General features: G+C 38.0%; 1 protein-coding gene across 1 annotated transcript in view; it reads right to left on the bottom strand.

Annotated features, from left to right (window-relative positions):
- LOC126237535 (filamin-A) overlaps positions 1-27683 on the bottom strand; it is a 914413-nt gene that overhangs the window by 146708 nt on the left and 740022 nt on the right. The window contains exon 35 of the mRNA XM_049947718.1: positions 3806-4004. Within this exon, the coding sequence (XP_049803675.1) occupies positions 3806-4004 (199 nt within the window). The remainder of the gene's footprint in view (positions 1-3805; positions 4005-27683) is intronic.

Genomic DNA, 27683 nt, shown 5'->3' with positions numbered 1-27683 from the left:
TTGTTTGCCACCTCCGGGATTTTAGTTCCAATGGGTCAACTTAATATTACCGAAAATATTCCCTACCCCCCTGAAAATTTTTTGTTTGCAGTTCTTACTGACCCTTCATCACTGCACCTGTCAGTCAAATCATCGATATACAGTATACATAAGTACTTTCAGGCTAATTTTTCCACTTAAGTCGAGCGAAATATATTTTTGCATGTGGTTTTTGTGAAACCCAAGTTTTATTGAAGTATACTGTTAGACTATTGTCCTCTGCACACAGTAAGTGCATTTTACACAAAACTTCATGCTTACTGCTGCAATGTCTTTGGATTCTATTTAAATTTTTTGTCCATCATTATACTCTCTGAATCAGAAGACAACTGAACAGAGAAGAAAAAGAATGAAGTTCTACGAGTCAGAACAATTATATTTTTCACTGCGATCACTCTGTATTTTTCTAGCTCTGAATACTCTCCTCTGTCATAGTATCGAAATACTGTTCTACACACTAACTTCTTGCCAGAATTGTCAAATTATATAATTTCCATTTTCATTAGCCTTTCTTGGAGAATCGAAACCTGTGCTCACATCTAGAAATTCTACCAATGTTTACTGTATTGTTAGTAAAACACACAGCCAATTCGAAAATACTACAAGGTTGTTTTTGGCATTTTATGAACTAGCACAAAATTTATATTACTCCTGGCTTCTTTAAAGTTGGCCAGATCAGAAAAAATCCTCAGTATGTTCAATATGACAATTTTAGATTGTTTTCAAATGTTTTTTGGCCTATGTGCACAGTGACTGGAGTAGGGTTACATGTATGCCCTTGCTCCTGCATTTCATTTACTACCAAACACAGATCAATGCTTTATTCTGTGAAAGACTGAAACCACAAGTGAACACACAATATCACACAGAAGCACAGAACATTCAGCTGACACTAACCTAGTGCACTGCTAAGTGTACATGCGGCAATGAAGCTGTAAGGCAGGCAAATCACAGTGCTTAGCGCCAGCGGACTACAGGGAGTGGATGTGACCGTGCTGTACCTAATTTTGTGACAAGACACTTAGTGAAGCAAACTCCTTAGAAGTTTTTGCAAAAATTCACAGAAATATATGTGCCATAAAAGTTAACAGTTTAAGACGTGTTTTAAAGCATTTTCAATTTTTCCCATATGGAAGTAGAATTCGAGGTACAAAATGTAACTTGACCCAACAACCTAAAGGATCCTTAGCCACTTTTAGCAGTTTCTTCCTTCTTTCATTTCTCCTTTTATACAACTTCTTTGGGAGCTGCTAGGCCTTTCACGCTTTTTTTTTTTTTTTTTTTTTAAATAATGACTCATGTTTCTGTGGCTAGTTGCTCTTTCAAATGTGACACCACTAGCCTAACCAAGTACAGGACTAATGTTTCCTACGCACACAAATCCTGCCTGTATTATTTTGTATGAATGTCTCATTTTGTATTTGCTCATAAACCACATATCATATGCATGAAATGGGTTTTGATAGATCTCTCCTTGTCAGAAGCAGTTTATTATATAGCTTTATGCCAGTAAATTCAAAACTATTTTGAAATGTACTTAATCTAGTGTATTCTAAATCCATATTATTTCTGTTCCTTGTTCCATAACTGTGGACAGAATTTCTGCAAGTTGAAACCTTTGGCTGCTTTCTCATAGAGGAGACTGGCTTTCATATCGAGGGAAGCTATAGTCAGTGTTTTAATATTTTTAGGTCTTTGACCTGTGGCTGGCACATATCTTTGTTTGCAATTTTCAATGCCTGTAATCATCCTCTTCCCTACCCCCACCCCCATCCCCATCCCCTTTCTGCCACACGAGCACTATTATCGCTCCATCGCCACTGTGCAAACTTATTAGTGTTTTCCTTCTCACTTCGTCTCTCTACTGAGAATATTCATTACAAAGATTTGCAGGGTAAAGAACCAGGTAGATCACTCAAACATACAGATTGACTATTATTATGCAAGTAGAGGGCAATGAAACAAGCAAATAATCCTAACATGCAGGTCCGAAAACCAACAGTTTCCCCGATACGATACACTCACATGTGCAGTCGTGCCAATGTTACGACATTGTTAATCTTTGTTCAGAAGACATCCCCCACGGTGAAGGAATGAATACGGTACATACATGATGATGGACGGGCACTATTTCACGTGGCCATTTGGGAATATACAGAACAAATTCTCTACAACAAGTGTTTCGGCTGTGGCTTGCCAATACTGCCACCTCACGTGTTTCCTGACTCAAATCTGTTGAACTTTTATGTGTGAAGCCCTGTCAATGAATTCCGGGAATGCAGCTCAGATGATAGAGCACTTGCCAGCAAAAGGCACAGGTCCCGAGTTCGAGTCTCAGTCTGGCACACAGTTTTAACCTGCCCCGAAGTTTCCTATCAGCGCACACTCCACTGCAGAGTGAAAATCTCATTCTGGAAACATCCACCAGGCTGTGGCTAAGTGATGTCTCCACAATATTCTTTCGTTCGCAGAAGAGCTTCTGTGAAGTTTCAAAGGTAGGAATGACGTAGTGGGAATTGAAGCTGCGAGGATAGGTCGTGAGTTACGCTTGGGTAGCTCACACGGTAGAGCTCTTGCCCGCGAAAGGCAAAGAGGTACCGAGCTCAAATCTCTGTCCGGCACATAGTCTTAATCTGCCATGAAGTTTCATACCAGCAAACACACTGCTGCAAAGTGAAAATCTCTTTCTGAATGCTTAGAATCTTTGAATGCGTATGGGCATCAACAAGGAGACAGGCTGCAGCCTACTCTTCCTCCACACAAATTGTGGCCATCCGGATCACTTATCGTAATGTCTTTGCCCTAAAGTGCCTGTCTGCGGCTCGGGCGCTCAAGGACACCATTAAAAGGTGCTTGTGTACTCAGTTGTAATTTGTCATTTTGGAGAGTATCAGCCCACTTACAGTTAACAAAGTAAATGGTAGATCCCTCTACAATTGGCTACAGTTCAAGGATTAGAGGAAGGAAACATCACACTACTTTCAATAGCATCGTGCCTAGTTAAGCTGTGTTGTATTCAAACTGATCAGGCTTTACCTTTACTATGAGACACACAGAATCTCTCAGCTGCAGGACTGTTTGTATATAAAACATAATTTTCAAAAGCGTTTCTAAGAACCCCATCTTATAATTATTTATCCTTTTTCTGTGTACCTGATTCATAATAATTTTCTTTTTTGAACTTCGCTATGAAAGTGCCTATCCACTTTATTGTGGAAGTAATGGGAACTTTGGGATGGAAAGATAACAGACTGTTGTTCCATTTAACATAATGCAATAATCAGAAAATTCATATCAATAATATTATAGATAACTCATAATGACCATCTCTGTAATTGAACGGTTAGAGTCATCACTTTCGGTGTGGAAGGAGACAAGCCTTCATATTATTTCTGAGGTAAGGTGGTCTGGAAAGGGGTCCATTCAACCTCACGAGGTCAAATGAGGAGCTCCTCGAATACGGAATTGGCGGCATCGTCGCGATTTGTCTACGGACAATGACAGCTGGGGGATCGACAACATGCCTATCGCGTGGCCCACAGTCCTAGATCGCTCTTTGTACTCCTCGTAGGTGGCAGATGGTCAATCTGAAGAGGCCTAAGGTATAATCTGTAAGTGATATATTTGTTTATATATCCGTAATGCATTGAATAGTTTCACATTTTTTAATGTAATGTAGTACTTTCTTTATATGTTTTTCTCCACTATTCACATAATAATATGATTCTGATGTAATGATAAGTGAGCATGAAAGCAAAAATCTAACCTGGCACATCTTCTTCATTGAATGAGATGTTGACAAAATGTGGTATCGGTTCATGAGGCACAAATGTGACATCGTACAATCCTCTGGAACAGGCTACTACCTCTGCCTTAACCGTTGTCTTGTCTGTACTAACAACCAGCTCCAGTGTGCCCTCTCCTGCTTCTGAGGCATCCACTGTGAATGTCGCTGGTTTACCAACCTAATTTTTTAAGGGAAAATTCACATTTATTAGTACAGCACACACAAATGTATTACGAAATCAGCATTTTCTGTAGAAATGTAACTTACAAACAAATGTAATGAAATCAGTTCTTTAAAAAAATCTAGCCGCAACTATTATATCATAATATTACATGCTTCCTCCATTTTGATTATGTTTGCTCATACCCTACTTGACGCAACGTAATGACCAATATTTTTAACACCTCAGGACAGTGGCACTACACTACCTGCATTCACTGCAAATCAAAGATACTGCATTTTTTTCCTTACACTATGATATGTCAACAGTTCCCATGTGGTTCATATTGTTCCTGAAACAGGCACCACATGTGTAATTGTTTTAATTTAGTTCATATACAGGGTGTCCCACTCAAACCTCCCCCAATAACAACCCAGGAGAGAAAAACCATATTCATACGACAATGAAAAATGCACCACACTGTAGAGCATCTCAAAGAATTTATATTCCTATGTCAGAAGTGCCAAGTATTGTCGCCAGAGTGCATAGTGGTCGCATGAAGTGAAAATGGTCACTCCACAGCAGCGCGCGCAACCAGTAGTGCGGTTTGCAGAAACAAAATTGCCAATTACTGTGCAAAGAAATTATCGTCATGTGTAAGAATATGATCCACCTGATGTGAAAACAATTAAGGAATGGTATAGGATGTTTCTGGCAACAGGAAGTGTTCTGAAGTTCAAGTCACTTAAAGATGATAATAGACAATTAAATGAAATTCGCTAACATAAAAAGTAGAGTGGGAAGAACGATTAAATACTAAATTTAGTGAATTAGAAATAAAAGTTTTAATGGATATGACCAACATATGCACTGAATTTATAGGTTATTCTGTGTGTTAGATAATTATTTAGACGACGGAGCCTTGTGTCAGTTGACGTGGCAGCGTCCAATGCTGTTGCATGTGCGGCTGCAGCAGCGCGAAGTCTCGCTCGCTCCCAGTGGGGACTTTAACTTTTTGCTGGACTTAGAATATTTCAGCCAGCCAGCCGCGCGTTATCCCGGACGGGCGCACTAGCCTTACTAGGTGCGCCCGTCCGGCTGAGCGCTAAGTCGGCGGCTGAGCGCTAAGTCGGCGGCTGGCGCGCTGCCACGAAATTAAACAATAATAGTCGTAAAATACATGATATTGACACCAAACACCAAAAATGTCATGACAGCACAAATCGACGGACCTTGTGATGCCTGTGCATAACATGGACTTTATATGCACTTATACTCATATCAACAATGTCTAAATCGTTGCTAAATTCGTTCAACAATGTACCCTTGTCCAACACACATGTAATGCAAACAGTGCCGCATATACATGTGAAAACAAAGCAAAGAGGTCACGTGACAACAAGTTGAAACAAACATAGCCACAATACCGCATATAAATGCCGAAAACAATTACATTTGTTATAAACAATTACAAAAAAACAACAAATGAAATATATTATGGCAAACGCAGGTCACGTGACCACATCAAATCCTGTGTATAAGTAATACTTTTTGCCAAAAAGTATGTGATCTGTAGCGTAGCTGAGAAATGGACAAGGGTACATCTAGAACCTGTTGGCATAGAGGATGCAACAGCATGTTCAAAGTTAAAGTTCTTATCAGTTTGGACTGTGACCCCAGCGCTCGACGCTGGCTTACGTAATTGTGGCAGCGCGCCAGCCGCCGACTTAGCGCTCAGCCGCCGACTTAGCGCTCAGCCGGATACTAAATGTGAAACTATTTCAAAAGGGCATGATGATTTGTCAGATAAAATCTGTAACTGTAAAAGTAGTTACTTGAAGGCTAATGTGCAAATTGAGGATCTGTCTAAAAAGATGTCAGAATTAAAAATAAACACTTGCAAGGGCATAGATAAATATTTAAAGGACCAAACTAAAAAATTAGATGATGATGTTCTTGAGCGGATATAAGTTAAAAATAAGGAAATCGAAGAGAAAGTCAATACCACTCTTGAGTTGAAACAAGCTGAGGTAGTTAAGGAAATGGCAAATGATGAACTTATCAAATTATTTATTAGTGAGTTTCAGGCTATTAAAGATAAAGTAATTGAAGAATTACCTAAGTGGCAAAGTGAAAAAAATTTTAAATTGTCAGAATTAGAACCAAAAAAAAACTTCACGAAATGTATTGAGTACAGACAGCTATTCTGAAGACATGCTTAGGAATAATAAATCCTGTAGTTGAGTAAAATGTAACTGTTGCGGGAATACACCCGATAAATTTTGTGACTGTTATGGAAATGAAAATGACACTTTTGTACAAAGGGGGTACTTGTCGTCTTTAAAGGTTGCGACAAGCACATTCAGAAGCAGAAAGTTTCCCACCTTTTCAACTGAAAAAGATGACATCCATCCAAAAATTTTCATCAACAATTTTAAGCATATTTTTCCTCGCAGTTGGTCTGAACATGACAGACTTCAATTTATTGTGTCCAAGACCACAGATGAAGCAGTACTGTGGGCGGCAGAAGTGTGTGAGAATTGTAATAGATGTGCAGAGTCTGAACAACTTTTCTTAGTGAAATACAGGTCGAGTAGCAAACAACAGAGGCGATGAAAGGAGGTGTATCAACTGGAGTTTTATAATAGTAAATGAAGTTCATTAAGACAGTATTACGAGAAATACATTAATAAAACGAGGTACTGGAGTGATCCTATTTCCAATAGAGAAGTGATACGTATTTTAAAAAGGAAGATTACCTATTCATATACGTGAGAAAATTATAAATGTCCCTGACTATGACGTGGAACAGTTCCTGTCTGTAGTTGATTCAATCGATACGATAATAGAAGATGTCCAAGTAGGGTATATTAATCAAATTTCTACCTCACAATGTTATAATAATAATAGACCATTCTTGCATAGCCCACCAAATAACCCACAAGTCGAAGCAACGATAACAACTATCAACACAATCATACACAACAAAATAAATGAAAATACAACTATGGAAGAGTTACAACTACTGATTTACATAGGAGCACTCACTACACCAAATATACACACTAGGCAGAGAGCAGAACCAACCAAGACACAGAAGAAACCCACAAAACCAGCATGGCAACACAGGCTACAGATCAGAATAGAAAAACTTAGAAGAGACATCGGACAGTTAACACAATTTATAAGAAATGAAATATCAACAAAAAACGAAAAAGGTTAGGTAAAATATCACAACAAGAAGCGATAGAGCAATTAGATGAAAAGAAGCAGAAATTACAAGCATTGGCCAAACGACTTAGAAGATACAAAAAAAGTGAAAATAGAAGGAAACAAAACCAAACATTCAACACAAACCAAAAGAAATTTTACCAGACAATAGATAACACACACATTAAAATAGACAATCCACCAAACATAACAGACATGGAACACTTCTGGAGCAACATATGGTCAAACCCGGTACAGCATAACAGGCATGTACGGTGGATACAAGCAGAAACAGACACATACAAGATGATACCACAAATGCCTGAAGTGATAATTTTGCAACATGAAGTCACCCAAGCAATTAATTCTACTCACAATTGGAAAGCCCCTGGAAAAGATAAGATAGCAAATTTCTGGCTAAAGAAGTTCACCTCAACACATTCACATCTAACTAAATTATTTAACATACTTAAAAAACAAAGATGATGTGACTTACCAAACGAATGCACTGGCTGGTTGATAAGACGCACAAACAAACAAACACAAACATACTCACAAAATTCAAACTTTCACAACCAACGGTTGCTTCATCAGGAAAGAGGGAAGGAGAGGGAAACATGAAAGGATGTGGGTTTTAAGGGAGAGGGTAAGGAGTCATTCCAATCCTGGGAGCGGAAAGACTTACCGTATTTACTCGAACCTAAGCCGCACTTTTTTTCCGGTTTTTGTAATCCAAAAAACCGGCTGCGGCTTAGAATCGAGTACAAAGTAAGCAGAAGTTCTGAAAAATGTTGGTAGGTGCAGCCACAACTAACTTCTGCCGTCGAATACATGTAGCGCTACACAGGCATGCTTTGCAGCCACAAAGATAAATAGTGGCACCAAAACCTCTGTGTGTATGTTTGTGTTTGTTTGTGTGTCCATCAACTGGCCAGCACTTTCGTTTGGTAAGTCACATCATCTTTGTTTTTTAAATATATTTTTCCCACGTGGAATGTTTCCCTCTATTATAAATAATTTAACAGTTACATTGCAGACCCATACACATTCCCAGATACACTTACACATGGAATAACTTATCCGAAACCTAAAATCAAGCAGACACAGCAAAACCAGCTAAATATCGCCCCATAACATGCCTACCAACAATATACAAAATATTAACTTAAGTCATTACACAGAAATTAATGACACATACAACACAGAACAAAATTATAAATGAAGAACAAAAAGTGTGCAGCAAAGGAGCACGAGGATGTAAAGAGCGACTGATAATAGATGCAGAGGTGACATACCAAGCTAAAACTAAACAAAGGTCGCTACACTACGCATACATTGATTACCAAAAAGCTTTTGATAGTGTACCCCACTCATGGTTACTACGGATATTGGAAATATACAAAGTAGATCCTAAATTGATAAAATTCCTAAATAAAGTAATGAAAAATTGGAAAACCACACTAAATATCCAAACAAATTCAAATAATATCACATCACAGCCAATACAGATTAAGTGTGGAATATACCAAGGAGACTCATTAAGTCCTTTCTGGTTCTGCCTTGCTCTGAACCCACTATCCAACATGCTAAATAATACAAATTACAGATACATCTAAAAACAAAGATGATGTGACTTACCAAACGAAAGCGCTGGCAGGTCGATAGACACACAAACAAACACAAACATACACACAAAATTCAAGCTTTCGCAACCAACGGTTGCTTCGCACAGGAAAGAGGGAAGGAGAGGGAAAGACGAAAGGATGTGGGTTTTAAGGGAGAGGGTAAGGAGTCATTCCAATCCTGGGAGCGGAAAGACTTACCTTAGGGGGAAAAAAGGACAGGTATACACTCGCACACACACCCATATCCATCCGCACATACACAGACACAAGCAGACATTTATTATTCATGAATACAATATTACTGGAACATACCAACACAAATTCACAAATTTGCTATACATGGATGAGCTAAAACTACTGGCAGCAACAAATCAACAACTCAACCAATTACTAAAGATAACAGAAGTATTCAGCAATGATATAAATATGGCTTTTGGAACAGACAAATGTAAGAAAAATAGCATAGTCAAGGGAAAACACACTAAACAAGAAGATTACATATTGGATAACCACAGCAACTGCATAGAAGCGATGGAAAAAACAGATGCCTATAAATGCCTAGGATACAGACAAAAAATAGGAATAGATAATACAAATATTAAAGAAGAACTAAAAGAAAAATATAGACAAAGACTAACAAAAATACTGAAAACAGAATTTACAGCAAGAAACAAGACAAAAGCTACAAATACTTATGCTATACCAATCTTGACCTACTCATTTGGAGTAGTGAAATGGAGTAACACAGACCTAGAAGCACTCAATACACTTACACGATCACAATGCCACAAATATAGAATACATCACATACATTCAGCAACAGAAAGATTCACATTAAGCAGAAAGGAAGGAGGAAGGGGATTTCTCGACATAAAAAACCTACATTACGGACAGGTAGACAATTTAAGAAAATTCTTTATAGAACGAGCAGAAACTAGCAAAATACACAAAGCAATCACTCATATAAATACATCGGCTACACCTTTGCAATTTCATAACCACTTCTACAACACTTTAGATTACATAACACCAACAGATACAAAGAAAGTAAATTGGAAAAAGAAAACACTACATGGCAAGCACCCGTATCACCTCACACAGCCACACATAGATCAAGACACATCCAACACATGGCTACAAAAAGGCAATATATACAGTGAGTCGGAAGGATTCATGATTGCAATACAGGATCAAACAATAAACACCAGATATTACAGCAAGCATATTATTAAAGATCCCAATACCACAACAGATAAATGCAGACTTTGCAAACAACAAATAGAAACAGTAGATCACATCACAAGTGGATGTACAATACTAGCAAATACAGAATACACCAGAAGACATGACAATGTAGCAAAAATAATACATCAACAACCTCTATACAACATAAACTAATAAAACAACATGTTCCCGCATACAAGTATGCACCACAAAATGAACTGGAGAATGATGAATACAAATTATACTGGAACAGAACCAGTATAACAGATAAAACAACACCACATAACAAACCTGACATCATACGCACCAATAAAAAGAAGAAATTAATACAACTAATCGAAATATCCATACCCAATACAACAAATATACAGAAGAAAACAGGAGAAAAAATTGAAAAATACATCCAACTGGCTGAGGAAGTCAAGGACATGTGGCATCAGGATAAAGTTGACATTATACCGATTATACTATCAACTACACGAGTCATACGACACAATATCCACCAGTATATCAACACAATACAGCTACATCCAAACTTATACATACAACTACAGAAATCTGTAATTATTGATACTTGTTCAATTACCCGAAAGTTCCTAAATGCAATGTAACATATACTGTACAGTTAAAAGGAAGTCACGCTTGATCAAGATCCACATCACTTTCCATTTTTAACCAAACATACCGTCTGAGAAAGAAAAGAAATAATAATAGTATTAACAATAACAACAACCGAGATAGAAATACTAAAGCTATTCTACACAAAGGAGGGCGAGCGACATCTTACAGCTATAGTAAAGCCAATAATAATAATCAATATAAACATAACACCTATTATACTAAAGAAACCTATGGAAATAATAATAATCAGGTGAATCAGACTAGTACAGGAAAACCAAATCGCAAACGCAGACAGAAAGATTCGAATAATCGGTATGGTAATTCACGCAGATGTGATATATACCCAGAAGACAATCCTGATAGTATACAACCTTGGAAAGACCCTTTGACACCTGATGTTGGATGGGTGATGCAAATGTAACTCAACAAGCACAACAACCATAAGGACCGATACCACTTGGTAACGGAGCAATAAAGCTGTAAATGGAACAATTACCATATTCCGACCATACTACAGGTATTGCTGAAGTACATGAACCACCGAATATGACGTCTACCAAAAGATTAAACTAGAACCGGTCACCGAAAGCATTCCTAGGAAGACTCGATTGGATGAGGAGGGCAGGCATCATTTTAAAGTGAATGTACTGAGGTATGATGATGATTTGAATCTAAGGGAGGAACTTATGGAAGAAAAACCTTACATTTTGAATATGTGTGGATGAATTTTGCAGGTAGTAGTTCAAGAAGTAATAAATGGTATTGATGTTGAAATTTTGATTGATACTGGAACAACTATTAGCATAATGATGCAAGATTGTTTTAAACAAATTAGTTGAGGAGCAAACGTGCTTACATTTCTTTTTACTGGATGGATTGTACCTGAAGCATTTACTGCGAAAGTGCAAAAGGTCTCAAAGCAGGCACAAGTCAACATTATAATGCAGGGTGCGGGGGGGGGGGGGGGGGGGGGCTTCAATAGAAAGTACCTTCTCCATTGTTCCAAGAATGACCATTCCATGTGTTTGGGGTCTACATTTTTGTGCAATTCTGGAGCAGTCATCAATTTAAAAGAAGGGACATGTACCTTGGACTCTGTAGGTGACGTTTTGACAATCTCTATGATAAAGGGCAAAATAGTCCTGGATCAGAATTGCATGAAGTTAATGGTTAGCTATATTGGTATTGACTGTAATTTAGTTGGTGATATTTTCTATATTGAATGTACTGGAGAAGAAATAAGTCAAGTTACACTTCAGGAGAAAATATCCGAATGCGAATACCTATCTACCTACCTGCAAGTGTAAGAGAATATTTGTGTTGCTTGTTAAGTAATTATCTGCCTGTATTTAGCAGATGTCCCGGAATAATCAAAGGTTTTGAATACGACATTGAAACATATCCACACGAATCTTTTTATCGCACTTTCTATTCTGTTCCTTGATCAAAGAGAGAGGCAGTCAAGAAAGAAATTAACGAAATGTTAGAGTGGAGAAGTATAGAGCCCTCTCATTCTGAATATTGTAGCCCTATTTTGGCGTTCCTCAAGGCGAATGGTGATGTCAGATTAGTTCCAGACACCACGGAGATAACAAGATAATCATACCAGTACAGACAAGACCTGAGAATTTGGATGAATTAATTCAGAAATTCTGTCATGCCCGCTTCCTGACATCTCTTAATATGAGAAGTTTTACTGGCAAAATGAAAATCTCGATTGAATCTTGAAAGTATATTGTTTTTATTTTTATGGGCAGAAGTTACCAATTCACTGTTATGCCATTTGGACTAAATATTAGTGGAAGTGTATTTATATTGGTGCTAGACACTGTACTTGGACAAGATTTGCTCGACAGAGTTACCTTGTATGTGGACGACTTATTGATCGCTACTGAAACATGCGAGGAGCATCTCGATCTACTTGAAAACGTATTTGCGAAATTCTTGCAGTATGGAGCAACAATAAATTTAAGGAAATCTAGATTCGCCAGAAGTCAACTTAAGTTCCTAGGACATGTAATTACGCCGGATGGCATTATGCCGAATCCTAAGAAAATGAGTGCTATCAAAGCGTCCCTATCCTAAAAATAAAAAGGAATTAAAATCTTTCATGGGATTAGCCTCATTTTTCTGCAAATTTTTGCCTAATCAATTAATCAGCCAATAATGTTTATTACAGTTACTGTGAAAGAACATCATGTGGAAATGGACCCCTGGATGTATTCAAGCATTTGACAAAATCCGAGATGCTTTAGTTACATCATCTGAAACTTGAACAGGATTTTTGCATTGTCACTGATGCTTCTGAAACAGGCCTAGGCACTAAACTTTTCCAAATGAATGATCCACAAGATATGAATACCATTAATATTATAGGATTTGCAAGTAGAACGCTCTCTAAATGTGAAAGGGCATACTGTACCACAGAGTTAGAGGTACTAGCTGTGGTACGGGTGCTTAAAAAGTTTACATATTTTGTCTACAGAAAAAGAATAACCATATTTTGTGACCATAAAGCTATGTCTTATATTTAATGGGAAGAATGTTTCAGTCAAGGTTAAGAAGATGGGCCTTGTTACTTCAAGAATATAACATTTCAGTGCAATACATAAATGGGAAGGACAACGTTGTAGTCGATGCTCTATCTCATTTGCCTAGAAGACAGGATAATGAAGAATTTGAGAAAGAGACTTTATTTAGATTTCAAAGTAAGGAAACTGTCTACTGCATTTCGTGAGAAACAAATTTTAAAGTTGTGTCACAATGTGTCGCAGTTGCAACAACAAGATCCTTACTGGAAATCTAATCGAGATGTAATCAGCCAAGGAGCTACGAGTTATTCTGGTAGTCTATCTACGTTACAATCTAATACATTATTTCTGAAACTCATGATGAACCATGGAAATTATGCATTCCAAAGGAACATCTGGAATCTTTACTGTGACACATCTGAAGTGGGGTACTTTGGATCTTTAAAATGCAAAGCCAAGTTAGCCCAATACTGCTACCATCCAAACTTAGAATGCTTGGCTAGTGACATTCAAAAGAAATGTAAGATTTGCCAGAAAACTAAACCCATCAACTATTGCCAAAAAAAATTGAATTGCATCCAATCATACCACACCAACCTTTGACACTGACATCTTGTGATGTGTGTGGACCACATCCTACTACTTGTGGAAGATTTAAGTATATTCTGGCATTCTACGATATTTTTTCGAAGTATATGAAATTTTATCCTTTGAGGAATCTACATGTGCATCCTATGTTAAAGAAATTTATCAATGATTTCATAACAGAGATTGGAAGACCGAAGATGATATTGACAGATAATGCTGCTTATTACACCAGCAGAATCTGCAGAGAGACTATGAAAGAATATAATATTAAATATATATACAGTGAAACCCCACTTTTACATTTTTCAAGGAACTTCAAAAAAAAATGGTGTAAAACGTGGGAAAATGTAAAATGTGGGAAATAATGTTTTAAGCTGTAAAAGTAACGCATAGGATACCCCGTGGCACTTTATGTATGATATATGTACAGAACAGGCACCAAAAGACTTGTCAGGGACTTTATCATCTAATAAACGTTTATTATCTAATAAAAACTGCTGATGTAACTGGAATTGATAACTGTCTGGGAAGTGGAAACGTTTGACTTAATTTCAAACATCATAATCGATGTTTTTGGAAAGCCTGCAGCTGTCATTCATTATTTAAATAATGAAATACTGCACTAGTTACTTATTTTTTCATGCTTGGCATAATGCGTTTCGAGAATTTTTTCTCACTGTCAAATGCATATATGTAAATAAGTATTTTGTATGGTGTTTGAATATGTGTTATTCTGCGTCTCTTGCACTGTACTCGTCTTTTTGAGGTTATGAAGTACTGTGCCTCATCAGTTATGTAGAAACACACACACACACACACACACACACACACACACACACACACAATCAATCAATCATTCATATTGTTTAATTTTGTAACATTACAAAAAATACATACATAAATACTGCACTTGACAACGAGAATAAATTCTCGAAACATGTTTTGCTCAGCACGAATACAATACATAACCGGCGCTGTGTTTACACTAAAAACATTTGGGCAACGCAATGTGAATGACAGTGTCAACTAGTGCTCCATGTGGCCATACGCCAAGATAAATATAGTTCGATAAAGGTGTCACGATGATCACAACAATAACGAAACTGCATTTGCGCATTAGAGACAGTTTAGAAATGGTTGTGATTTGCCATGATATCTTCGCTCGAATGAACCTTGTTACTCCCATCAGCCACCATGCCAAGTAGAGCTTGGCAGCGGCAGGAGATACGGCATGAATTGTTACAACTTTTACTCATTTACGTGTTCAAATCCGCCGAATAGAGTGCCCTGGTGTCAAGAAACTTAACCACTTAATATTTGTAAACACTAGTGGATGGCCTCAAAACATTTTTTCGTAATACATAATTTGCGGGAAAATTATAAATACGAGGTGCGGCTAGAAAAAAACCGGACTGATGCTGGAAAAAACATTTATTTACAATTATTTACAATTTCATGTTATCTCCTTCAATGTACTCTCCTCCTCGGTCTCTACACCGCTCCATACGAATTTTCCACTGTTCATAGCAATGCTGCAGATCATTTTCGATAAGTCCATACATTACTTCCGTCGCTTTTTCTTTTACTGCTTCAACAGTCTCAAATCTAGTTCCTTTCAAAGCTGACTTGACTTTAGGGAAAAGAAAAAAGTCACAGCGGGCCAAATCAGGTGAGTAGGGTGGATGATCTAAGATGGGAATGTTGTGTTTTGCCAAAAACGTCTTCACTGACAACGCACTGTGAGCTGGGGCATTGTCTTGGTGAAGGATCCATGACTTTTTTCTCCACAAATCGTTCCGTTTTCTCCGTACTCGCTCACGTAGGGCAGCCAGGATGCTAATGTAGTAATGCTGATTCACTGTTTGTCCCTCTGGTACCCAATCAATGTGCACAATCCCTTTGATGTCAGTTTTTGCTGACAATGGTCTGCAAGTGCGAGTGTCATCACTGGTGTCTTTGCGGCCATCTTTAAATCGTTTAAACCACTCAAACACTTGTGTTCGCGATAAACAATCATCGCCGTACACTTGTTGTAACATTACAAACGTTTCACTTGCAGATTTTCCTAGTTTGAAACAAAATTTGATGTTAACACGCTGTTCTTTCTGTACACTCAACATTTTCCGACGCACAGACAAAACGTCAACTACTTAAAACAGACGCCACGGGCAGACTGAGTGCAGGAGGCAGATGAAACTCGAGCAGTAGGCAGAGCGAGAGTCACGTGACAGGCCACGCGACTTTCAGCCTTATTGCATTCGTTTCATTGTTTCACCAGTACTAGTCCGGTTTTTTTCTAGCCACACCTCGTATGTTGATCAGGTGTAAATTAACATTGTGGGCATAGGAAATTTGACAGACCGATAAAAAATGTCGTAAACAGCGGGAAAACATTAATTCTGGGCACGTAAAAGTAGGGTGATACTGTATATTACGTTTTTATCCACGTGGCAAACCAATCAAAAGATTTTTCCGCTACTTAAATTGATTTCTACGTATCTATACAACACACGAACATTACAAATGGATCGAGTGGTTATCAGAATTTGAAAGGATTTGTAACAAATTGCCTCATACTTCTATATGATATTCGCCCAACCAAGTGATGTATGGCAAGGGTGGTTCTCAAGACTGGCTAAAGGGATGGCAACAAATTGAAGGAGACAATCTCACTAAGGAGGACATCTCGAAGAAAGTTTACTTAAATCTACAACATCAAGCTCAATTACGAGAGGCAAAATTCGATAAAAATGTGAAGAAGGTAATAACCTATGCTGTTGGAGAAGAAATATTGGTGAAAAACCATCCAAAGGCCTCGATAAAGAAAAAGTTAAATAAGAAATGCAATATTTATATGCAGAACAATACAGAATAATACAAATTCCCCATGAAGGGAGTTGTATGCTTGCTGACTGTAATTCTGATGTGATAAAAGGTTTATTCCACCACACAGAGCAAAAAAACATTATCAATGAGAAGATATGAACCATTTATGAAGAGAAAATGCCGGAAAAGAGAATGAGAAGAGTATTTACTAACAGGACACCGATATTATACTTTAACCACACGATGAGCTACAAGATGTATTATTTTGTTCATTATTTTATATATAGGTACGAGGATTATTTTATTCAATTATTATTAAATATAATGTATGTATTATGGCAAACATACCACAATAACATAATTAAAGAAGATTAAAATGAAAAAGTTCACAGAAAAGAGAATGTCTGAAAAGAGAAAGAAGCTGTTAATAGATTAAAGAACAAGAGAAAGCAAGATTAACTGACTTCAAGACAATTGGTTAAGTTTAAAAGAATGCTACCCTAGAGGCACAAGTATTTTATGTTTATAAATTGTTGAAGGAATTTTATATGTATTAATGGTAAAAAGTGTATTTTATGTATGTGTAATGGGCACAATCAAAGCTAAAGGAAATATGAGAAAGGAATGTAAAGAAAGCTGATGTAACTGTCTAATCAACATTATAATCTGGAAAATATTATAAGAAGAAAACCAGGTGTTGAAGACAATGAAAGTATGATACAAAACATACGGAAATAATTATTTGAATTTCATGATGAACCGATAACCATTTTGGTAAGGAAAATGAATACAAATCTCATGAAGGTACAATGGTAGGAAGATGTAAGGACTACTGTCTTAATATAAACTAAGGACAATTATGTGTGATGGAACAAACTTCAATATTAAACAAATTATGGAACACATTCGCCGAATAACTGGAACAATTGCGCATTCACTTCATTTTTCTGTTGACAAAACAATAGCAAGTGAATACACAACACTTCCTCCAGAGAGAATCACAAGACACATGGTGGAGAAGTAGAGGTGATGTTACCAGCTGATACGTCATTCGACCCGACACTGTACGCGGCTCGTTTGAAAACACGGCTTGGTGGAGGTCACAGTTCTATCTATTTTCTATTCGGACTGGCTGCAATCCCTGCCTTGTGCAGCCAGTTGAAAGGGCTTCTCACCATATGGTGAAGTGTTGTGTAGTGAGTGTGAAGAGCATCGTGTCAGAAAGAGACATTCGAACAAATTCATTGACGTTTGGAGATTCATTTAAACGGGCAATTTCTGTTAGGCCCCCATTTGCAATCATTCATGTGAAATTTGATGTAAAGTGCATGCATGTTACAACTTGTGGTACGAATCTTGGGATGGCTGAACTAAAGTATAACAGCACAGCACACAACCCTACCACGCTCCAGTGAATCCTGTAACGTCTTCGGCCTTATCGCGACATTACACTTTGAGGGAGGGGGTGGGGGGCAGTGTAGTGATGCAGGGGGCACCAAATTTGTTATAAAAGTCAGTAAATTACTCAACGGACAGTATTTTTCAGTACAGGTATTTCGTTCATTCCAAGCAAGTGTTGATTAGTGACGTCATCATCCAGACACAAGTTAACTGTAATCTAAATTAGTTTTAGAAAACTAATAGTTTCTCTCAGGCGATAAAATTTCATTGATTATGAAATACAAGTTCTTGAAGTTTATTCAGAATCGGAAATGTTTAATTAGTAATTACATGCCATAATTTATTTGCTTAATATAAAGGTATTTTGAATTTTGTATGCATAAAAAAAAAGTGTGAATTTATGTGCAGCTTTTACTCTGAGACTAGTTATCACTTAGAATGCTAGAAGTGCACGTGTACAGTTTGATGACCTATGTGGTGAATTTTATTTTGTGATCCTCGCCCAAATGGAGAGTAAATCCAGTTTCATTTGAACTTAACATGAGATAGACACATCACGTTATTACAGAAGAGTTGTTTAGCCCATTAGGGAAAACTGAAACCTGCGCGCTCGATTTCAAATATGTTACACGCCAGTGCACGATCGAGCTGTCCAGTAAATCGCGTACAATAGTTGCAAATGCTTTGGGACAGAATGCATGAAGTTTAAAATTAATTTTGAGACAAGTGCAGATTTTGACAAAAACGAATCTAAAGTTTAGTCAAGATATCGAGGTCCAGTTTTAATTGAGACGCACATCAACTCGTTGGTTACATTGCCTAGCAACACTTTAAAGCAGCTTAATAAATTTATTAAAACGATTTGCAACGTAGTAAGGCCCATTACACACACAAAAAGTTACACAAAGTTTTCTGACCGCTTGAGAGTATGAGAGTGTTTTTCTTTCCATAAATGACAATAAACCGACAGTTTCAAAAGTTAAATTATTAACTGTTGTGTAACTTCATTGACTGTCCTGCACTACTACAGAACTTCTTGTATCGTATCTCTTCACAAGAGATCTCAAGAAGCCAGGATAAACAAGAAGAAGAAACAAGACTAAAAAAGAGGCATCAGTAGACCATGTAAGTCAATTCGTGAAGCATCTAGGTAACTAGATGTACCTTGATCAACATTGCATCTTATAGTTCACCAGCATTTTCAAATGTGTGCTTAGTGCTACTTCTGCAACATCTGGTGCCAAATAACAAACCACGCCGACAACCGTTTGCTGTGGATATGCTGCAGCATATTGATATGGATGCCAGCTTTCTGGAAAGATGTTTATTCTCGGATGAGGCAACCTTTCATCTATCAGGAAGGGTTAACAGGCATAATGTTCAGATTTTAGGTTCGCAAAATCCACACATTCTCATTGAACATGTTCACGATAGCCCAAAACTTAACGTTCGGTGCGGGCTAATACACGACAGGATTCTTGGACCGTTCTTCTTTCCGGAACAGTGAATAGGTCAGTGTATCTGGACATGTTGGAGCAGTTTATGTACCCTCAGATACAAGACTTGCAACCCGACATCATTTTTCACCAAGATGGAGCTTCGCCACGTTGGTCAACGACTGTCCGCAAATTTCTGGATAGGAAATTTCCCAGTCATTGTATTGAACATGGAGGTCCCATTGCCTGGCCACCACGTTCACCTGACATTATGCCGCTTGATTTCTTCATGTGGGGATTCGTGAAGGACCGCGTGTATGCGACCATAGTGGACAATACTCCTACGTTGTGACATCTTATCAGTAATGCAATTGCAACAATAACAGGGGAAATGTTACAAGAACTTGACAAGAAATTGAATACAAACTCGATATTCTTTGTGTTACAAATGGTTCATATGTAGAGGTTGTGATGGTTCTTTATTTACGTGACCATTACGACACTCCAACCCCAGTTCTCGATACCAGTAATATCGTACTACTTTTCTGCGAAGTAACAGACATATTTTTGTGACAATATTCACATTTGGTTTTATTAATGTAAAGGTACTTCGCTGTATCAATATATTGCAGTGATATGGTTCTTGTGTGTATTCATTTCTGTGAGACTGTCATAATCTTTTACTTGTAACCGTTTCTGGTGCAAATACGCACAGAGCAGTCTTTGTTTCACTTTGCAGAAGTTAAGTTGTTATTTTGCTTTGTAAAAGAACAGTGAAGTCTTGCGTTCGGTTAAAGTCGAAATTAAATATATGAAGATTGATACAAAACTGTTTTCTTAATGATGTGACAATTAAGAAGAAGTATATGTGAATTTACAAGAAGTTTAATAAAAATGTGGATCGTTACACCAAGTCAAAAACTATTTCTACCATACTATTGTTCTGATCTGGGATTGTTTGATCATTAAGAATTTCCTGAAAAATGCATTTCTTAGGTCTTCAAATATTGCTAAAATACAGATCTGGACCTTCTAGCAGTCAAAGTGGTATCATCCTAGAATCAACAAGATGAGCCACAATAACTTCAACGAAATCTACGTGGGAATCCACTCAAGATAAGTGCCAAAATTAATGACTTTTTTACAGGGACTTCATTATTTCCGTTCTGACGATAGCATCCACAGTCAATAACTTTGTTGTTGCCCGATAAAGCGAACATATGATGCGTGAGCAACATTATTAATCTGATTTCTAACCTACTTTGCAAGTGGTGGTATTGTTAGAAGGTGTATTGATAATAAATAAATAAATTCTCTGAGATGCTCTACAAATTGCTGCATTTTTCATTTCATATCTACTATGGTTTTTTTATGGGTCTTTGAAATCACGGAGGTTTGAGTGGGACACCCTGTGCTATCTGGAAGAGGTGCAACTATACCTCTTTTTTTATTGTTGCAAAATTTCCTCCCATTCACAGCAATACTGAAGATTTTGACAACAGAAGTATAGTTATTGCTATGCTGGTAGAGGTGGCACAAATTGTTTAAACGTTACACATCTTCGGCTGATTTAGAACTAGAGCTCAAAAAAGTTTACTGCATAATGTTTGCAAATATTACTTGAAAGCCGATATCTTGCCAGTGTCATTAAATCTTAATTACACCTATTTCTTGTTTTTCTCCAGTAACATTGATTCATTAAGTGTAAACTGCAGAAAATTAATAATTATGATCACGCAAAACTGAATGGGAATTATAACCTGCATCTACGCACAGAGGCAGAGATACAGGCAAGCACGGAGGGGATGAGGTCTGCACATGTGTGGCAGCACAGAGCTAGCAAACAAAGTTATTGTTGACAAAATATGTTGCTGTGGTCTACAGTCAAGTTCACTTGGCTTTGGTACATTGTATTGTACTTCACGTTTTGAAGTTGCATCTGCTGCTCCACAGCATTAGCCCGCGTGACATCAAAAGCCAAGAACTGAAGCAGTTTTGTGAATACATCAAGTACAATTTTTCTCAAAATGACAATTGTCTGACGACAAGATAATCAAAATGGGTTGCAATAATTGCCATTTATTGTGATTTGGACTGTATTATAAGAATAAAAATGTAATACACATGAAAATTAACATCAAACTCAACTCAAATAAACATCATTATACATGTTTGGAAGGTAGGAGACGAGATACCAGCAGAAGTAAAGCTGTGAGGGCCAGGCGTGAGTCGTGCTTCGGTAGCTCAGATAGTAGAGCACTTGCCCTCGAAAGGCAAAGGTCCCAAGTACGAGTCTCGGTCGGCGACACAGTTTTAATCTGCCAGGAAGTTTCATCATTATACATGCTTGACAACTGTTTCTACTCCATATAATTTTTTAATAATTTGTACAGTGTGTGTGTGTGTGTGTGTGTGTGCGTGTGTGTGTGTGTGTGTGTGTGTGAATTAGAGCACAGAACATGTGAAACAAAGCTTGACTTCTCCTTGGGCAATATGTGGAACATTATAGTTTACATACTTCATAAGATACAATTTCCTAATCAGTAAAGTCTAGGAATATTTAAAACCAAGAAATACTATTACTATATTTGTTCTAAAGTTTACATCTTAATACAATTGTCACTGCTATCTGCGTCAGTGTCCAAACCACCTATTGTAAATTTAGGGTGATAGGTACAAGGCTTACATTTATCTCCACCTCCCTATCAGTCGTCTTTCTGAAGCTTTTCAGCACACTGCACACACCGTGCCCATGTTGAAGGGCACTGTTTTCTATTGCTTCGTGCACAAGCGATTCAGTATTTGTTATGTTGAATGTTTTATTGCCTCCCCCCCCCCCCTTTCCACATATTTTGTGACCTGCACTCGAATTAATTCTATTGTGTTGTACTGACAGTGATAAGTGGCTGAAAGTAAAACTTTGTGACCATACTCACAGGCAAGAAGTCAAATCTGTACATTCTGTCATGGGAATTGTGTAAATTAATAAGCTGCAAAAGTCTGGCACGTGAGTGACTTACACTGTGTGAAATACTTAAAAGTCAGAGCACTATATCTGCTTTGCTGTTGTTTGCACGTAAGTGTTTTCTCTGTAACAGCTGAATGACAACTAGCACGGTAGTTACAATGACTGGCTACAAAGCAAGGTATGGCAAGAATTGTTCAGTGAACCACTTCTTGAAACTGACAGTGTTCATTTCCAAATGATATTCACTGCTGTTGCTCCTACACCTAAACACAAGTTTACTCTCAGGAACAAAACCAGAAGAAGAGTCAGCCTGCAGCATAATTATCTGAGAACCTATTCCTATGGGAACTTTAGAACTGCCAGTACCATCACTCATATTCCAGCAAGCATTCATGGAATAAGTCTGACTCACCCATGTTTCATCAAGGTAATACACTTTTTAACTATGTCCTCCTCTTGTATCATACAACTTTAGAAGTGATGTGGTTCGTGATGCACCTATGTCACATCTTTCAATCAAAAACTCTCTTCGTAACATATCTGAAATCAATGTCTTAAAATTATTTTCATTGACAAATTGCTACCTCTGAAGCCATTTCTCTCTTTTATAATCACACCAAGTTTTTGTCACTTTGGGTATTCACTATTTATATACACTTCAAACATTGAGCACTCTAAATATCATTGTTAAAACCATTCATTTGTGTTACAGCTTTCCTGTGATTTCAGTGTTTTCCAGGCGACACAAAACCAAATTTTCCTGATGTTTCTACAGCTTCAACACTTTTGTTTACTATTCTCTGTACAGTTCTCTTACAGACTCATGCTGCTCCAGTTCATTGTTGTGTCCTAAAGATGTCAAAAATTGGAGTCCCGCTTTCAGACCTACCTTTCAAAAAGTTGCAACTGTGGTAAACCTACTTGCCTGTTTGTGAAGCACTTCATGTTTACTGCCATCATCGGACATATTTATCTGGCAATCACACTAAAACATTTACAGACACACATTCACAGTTACACTGGTACAAGAAAGTAACATTGACAACTGAATGAATATTTCAGTTGCTTTGTGAATTAAAGTGTACTGTCCTGAAGTAAGGCAACAGCACAGCATGCGGGAGAGAGATTCTCGCAGTCTAGTTGTAACTCAAGGGTAGCACCTCGGAGAGAGAATGAATATTATTGGCTGCTTGGCATTAATGGAGGGGGATGTGCGGAACAGCTGAAAACTGGGGCACCTTCCTACGTACAGTGAACTATAGCATTCTGAACACAGAGAATTTGAGGAGACCGATAAAAAAAGCAAACAACAGGGTAATGTTAATTCTGGGAATATAATAGGAGGGTTACACTGCATATCACGAGGACCAATAATATTTCTGATATTTTATTCATATGATCTCTTCTGCTCAGTTCCGTTTATTTTGTAGCAGTACTGTTGCCAATCTTTTATGGATTTATTAACAAAGCAGACTAATTCCATGCAGAAGTCTATAATCATACTGCACTTCAATGCATGTTTTCTGTCTAAATTATTCACAAGATTTTTAATAAATAAAATGTTCTTGAGTGATTTAGTCAGAAAACAGTAACTAGATATTATGTTGTTATCTAGTGTTATTTGTTAGTTACAGTTTTCTATTAGTGAGATAAACCAATATTCAGGCATAAGGTCAGGATCTTCCAGTATGGGCAAAATCAAACTGTCTAAATCAATCAGGGCAAGATGACACAAAAGTAATAATCAACTTCTGGAAAGATCCCTTGGAAATGAAAAAGACTACAACAAAACTGCTGAGTGGATCAAGCACTTTGAAAGTACATTTTCTAAGCACAGTATGAAACAGCTGGGGCTAGCACCTGAAATGGTTGAGAAAAGAATGAAGAAAGTCAAGAACAGGACATCTCCTGGCAACAAATCAATTACACAACTGGCTCAAATACCTGACCGGTCTGCAGTGGATGAACTGTTCACTGCAATGTTGCAGACAAGAAACATCACTAAATGGCCAGCAACTGGAAAAATATATTTCATATAGAAGGACCCAGCTAAAGTGGCAATGCCCAGAAATTACAGGCCAATAACATGTCTCTGTCAACAATGTTCAAAATACTTACAGGACTGTAAGCACACTGAATCTATTAGCAAAGTTGGTTTTGTTGGCAGCCCTGATGCCGGCTACGAGTGCTTTTTGCTTGCTGTGTTACAAGATAATATAAATACAAGGGTTAATCAGTTTAAATTAGTGTACAATACTCAGTATTCATGTTTATTAGAGTCATTTAGACTCGATACATTGAAGGTAGCAGTTTTTATATGTTTCATTAGCAAAGTGATACTGACAGTGAATTCTAACCTCACTTTTATACATTTGACTAGTGCAACTTGTGATCATTAACAGTTAAAAAAAAATGTAAAATATGTGGTAAATTAGTGTTCCACTACAATATCGGAGCAAATCAGTGTTACAATACAACTTCTGAGCCCTTCTTATATACGGTTTAGTTAGCAAAAAGCTAAAACTCACCTCACCGTGTGCTTAAATTCCTTAGCTTGTTGTGGGCATTAGTGATCGTGTACTGTAAGCCCATTGGTTCTTACAGAGTTTGTGCTTTCCTTTCTGAACTCTTGTTGTTAGCTAAAGGTTTTGTTTTGTACTTGCATCTCTCAATGTAAAATACTCAGTATTTACGTTTATTAGTTTCATTTAGACTCAATACATTTAAGGTAGCAGTTTTTTATAGTTTTATTAGGGCATTTTCGCTTGTATATAAATGCTTGTTTACATTATAAGTACATGGGATAATCAGTAGGTGCATCTTACCGTAGGTTACTGTTTAATTTGTCAATAATATTCACTAGGTATCCCCTAGCAGTTTCTTGTAGGTTACTGTCTTATTCCTAGGTATTCACTAGACAGCCCCTAGCAGGAAAATAAGCATCAGATCTAGCTTTTACGACACATTTTTATTGTTTTTGATTGTTGAGTGTCCTTTCTGCCTACTAGAGTGAAGCTGTTAACCTCGTGTAGCAGTAGATTTCCTTAAGTTTCTTATAGTACATCACTTATTAGCTAGATGGATAGGGACTGTGTCTGTTGTATGTGGATGCAGGAGGAGTTGGCCACAGTCCAAACACAGCTGGAAGCTTTGTTGGCCACAGTCAACAAGCTCCACAGTGCCACCTTGAGGTGCGGTGAGGATGGGGCACCTGGGACAGCCTCTGCTGCACTAGATGTGCAGGTGGGGATGTCACAGCTCTCTGTCACTGAGCCGACCTCAGGTGCGACTGAGCCGGCTGGCCCACTGTCCCCTCAGTGTTGGTGACGGACTGTGTCGAGGACTCAAGCCTCAAGGCGGAGGTTGTATGAGGGACGCACAGGCTCCTGCCAAATCCCATGCACTTTGCTAATAGATTCACTGTGCTATCTGATGCTGACAGAGGGGGGGGGGGGGAGGTCTGAGGCTGAGTCAGGTCAGAATGCACCTTCTGCCAGGATAGTGGCTGCTCCTTCAGCAAGGTCCGGACAGGCACATGGGGATAGGGGTTTTTTAGTTATTGGGAGCTCCAATGTTAGGCGGGTCATGCAGCCCCACAGGAACATAGTGGCTAGGGCGGGAAAGAAGTCCAACGTTCACTCAGTGTGCTTGCCGGGGGTCCTTGTCTGGAATGTGGAAGAGGCTCTTCAGGTGGCTATCGAGCATGCGGGGTGCAGCCAGCTGCAGATTGTTGCACATGTCGGCACCAACAATGCCTGTCGTTGGGGGTTCCGAGGAAATCCTTGGGTCCTTTCGACGGCTGGCTAAATTGGTGAAGGAAGTTAATCTAGAAGAAGGTATTAGTGACCATAGCGTTATTGTGGCTTCTATGTCAGTGGAAGTTGCAAAAAAAACCAAAGAAACAGCGTAGAGTTTCCTTGTTTGGCAAAGCAAATAAAAGTATCATTAATGAATATCTTCATAGTCTGCTCCAAGCATTCACCCCAGGACACAAAGATATTGAGCATCTTTGGTCGGAATTAAAAGGTATTGTCCACCATGTGCTAGAGAAATATGTGCCTAGCAAAAATATAGGGGAGGGAAAGGATCCACCTTGGTACAACAATCATATTATGAAGTTGCTGAGAAAGCGGAGAATTTTGCACCTTCGTTATAAACATAGTCACTGCCCCGCTGACAAACAGAAATTATGCGAAATAAAAGCAGCTGTCAAAAGGTCAATGAGAGATTCTTTTAACGAATTTGAAAGCAATATTTTATCTGCAGATTCTAAAAATAACCCCAAAAAAATTTTGGTCGTAGGTAAAATCTATGAATGCAACAAATAATTCAATACCTTCTCTTGCTGACAGTACGGGTAATGTAATGAATGATGATAAACAGAAGGCTGAAATTCTAAACCTAGCTTTCAAAAACTTGTTTATGGTAGAAGACTGCAGCACCATTCCCCCCTTCAATTATCAAACAAACGTAATGATGGCTGACATAGTGTTTAGTGTATCTGGGATTGTAAAACAGTTAAGATACTTAGACGCCAGGAAGGCATCAGGCCCAGACGGTATCCCCATAAGATTATATGTTGACTATGCTATGTATATAGCACCATTCTTATCAATCATCTATCAGAGATCATTGGAACAGTGGAAAGTTCCACGAGACTGGAAGAAGGCCCAGGTCATAGCAATCCATAAAAAGGGTAGAAAATCAGATGCACACAATTACCAGCCAATTTCACTGACATCAATTTCTTGTAGAATGATGGAACATATTTTGTGTTCAGACATAATGACCTTTCTAGACTCTGAGAAGCTCATATGCAGAAACCAGCACGGTTTTAGGAAACAGTGGTCATGCGAGACACAGCTGGCCGTCTTTGTGCATGGTATACAATAGGCTCTAGATACCGGCTCCCAGGTTGATGCCATATTCCTCACCTTTCGAAAGGTGTTCAACTAAGTTCCACACTGACGCTTGCTCCAAAAAGTGCGTGATTATGGTCTATCTGATGACCTATGCAGTTGGACAGAAAGTTTTCTAATGGACAGAGAGCAGTATGTCGTCCTGAATGTGGCGACTTCAGCGGAAAAAAGCGTAACTTCAGGTGTGCCGCAGGGCAGCGTAAGAGGTCCACTGCTTTTTTTACAATTTACATAAACAATCTGATTGATGGTATTGACAGTGGCATTAGACTGTTTGCCAATGATGCTGTAGTCTACAGGAAAGTAGTATCACACAAAAGTTGTGAATGAATCAATGAGGATTTGCAG

The sequence above is a fragment of the Schistocerca nitens genome, chromosome 2, assembly GCF_023898315.1.
Source record: "Schistocerca nitens isolate TAMUIC-IGC-003100 chromosome 2, iqSchNite1.1, whole genome shotgun sequence".
Taxonomy (NCBI): domain Eukaryota; kingdom Metazoa; phylum Arthropoda; class Insecta; order Orthoptera; family Acrididae; genus Schistocerca; species Schistocerca nitens.
Note: the sequence above shows the minus strand (reverse complement) of the source record. Positions and strands in the feature narration are given on the sequence as shown.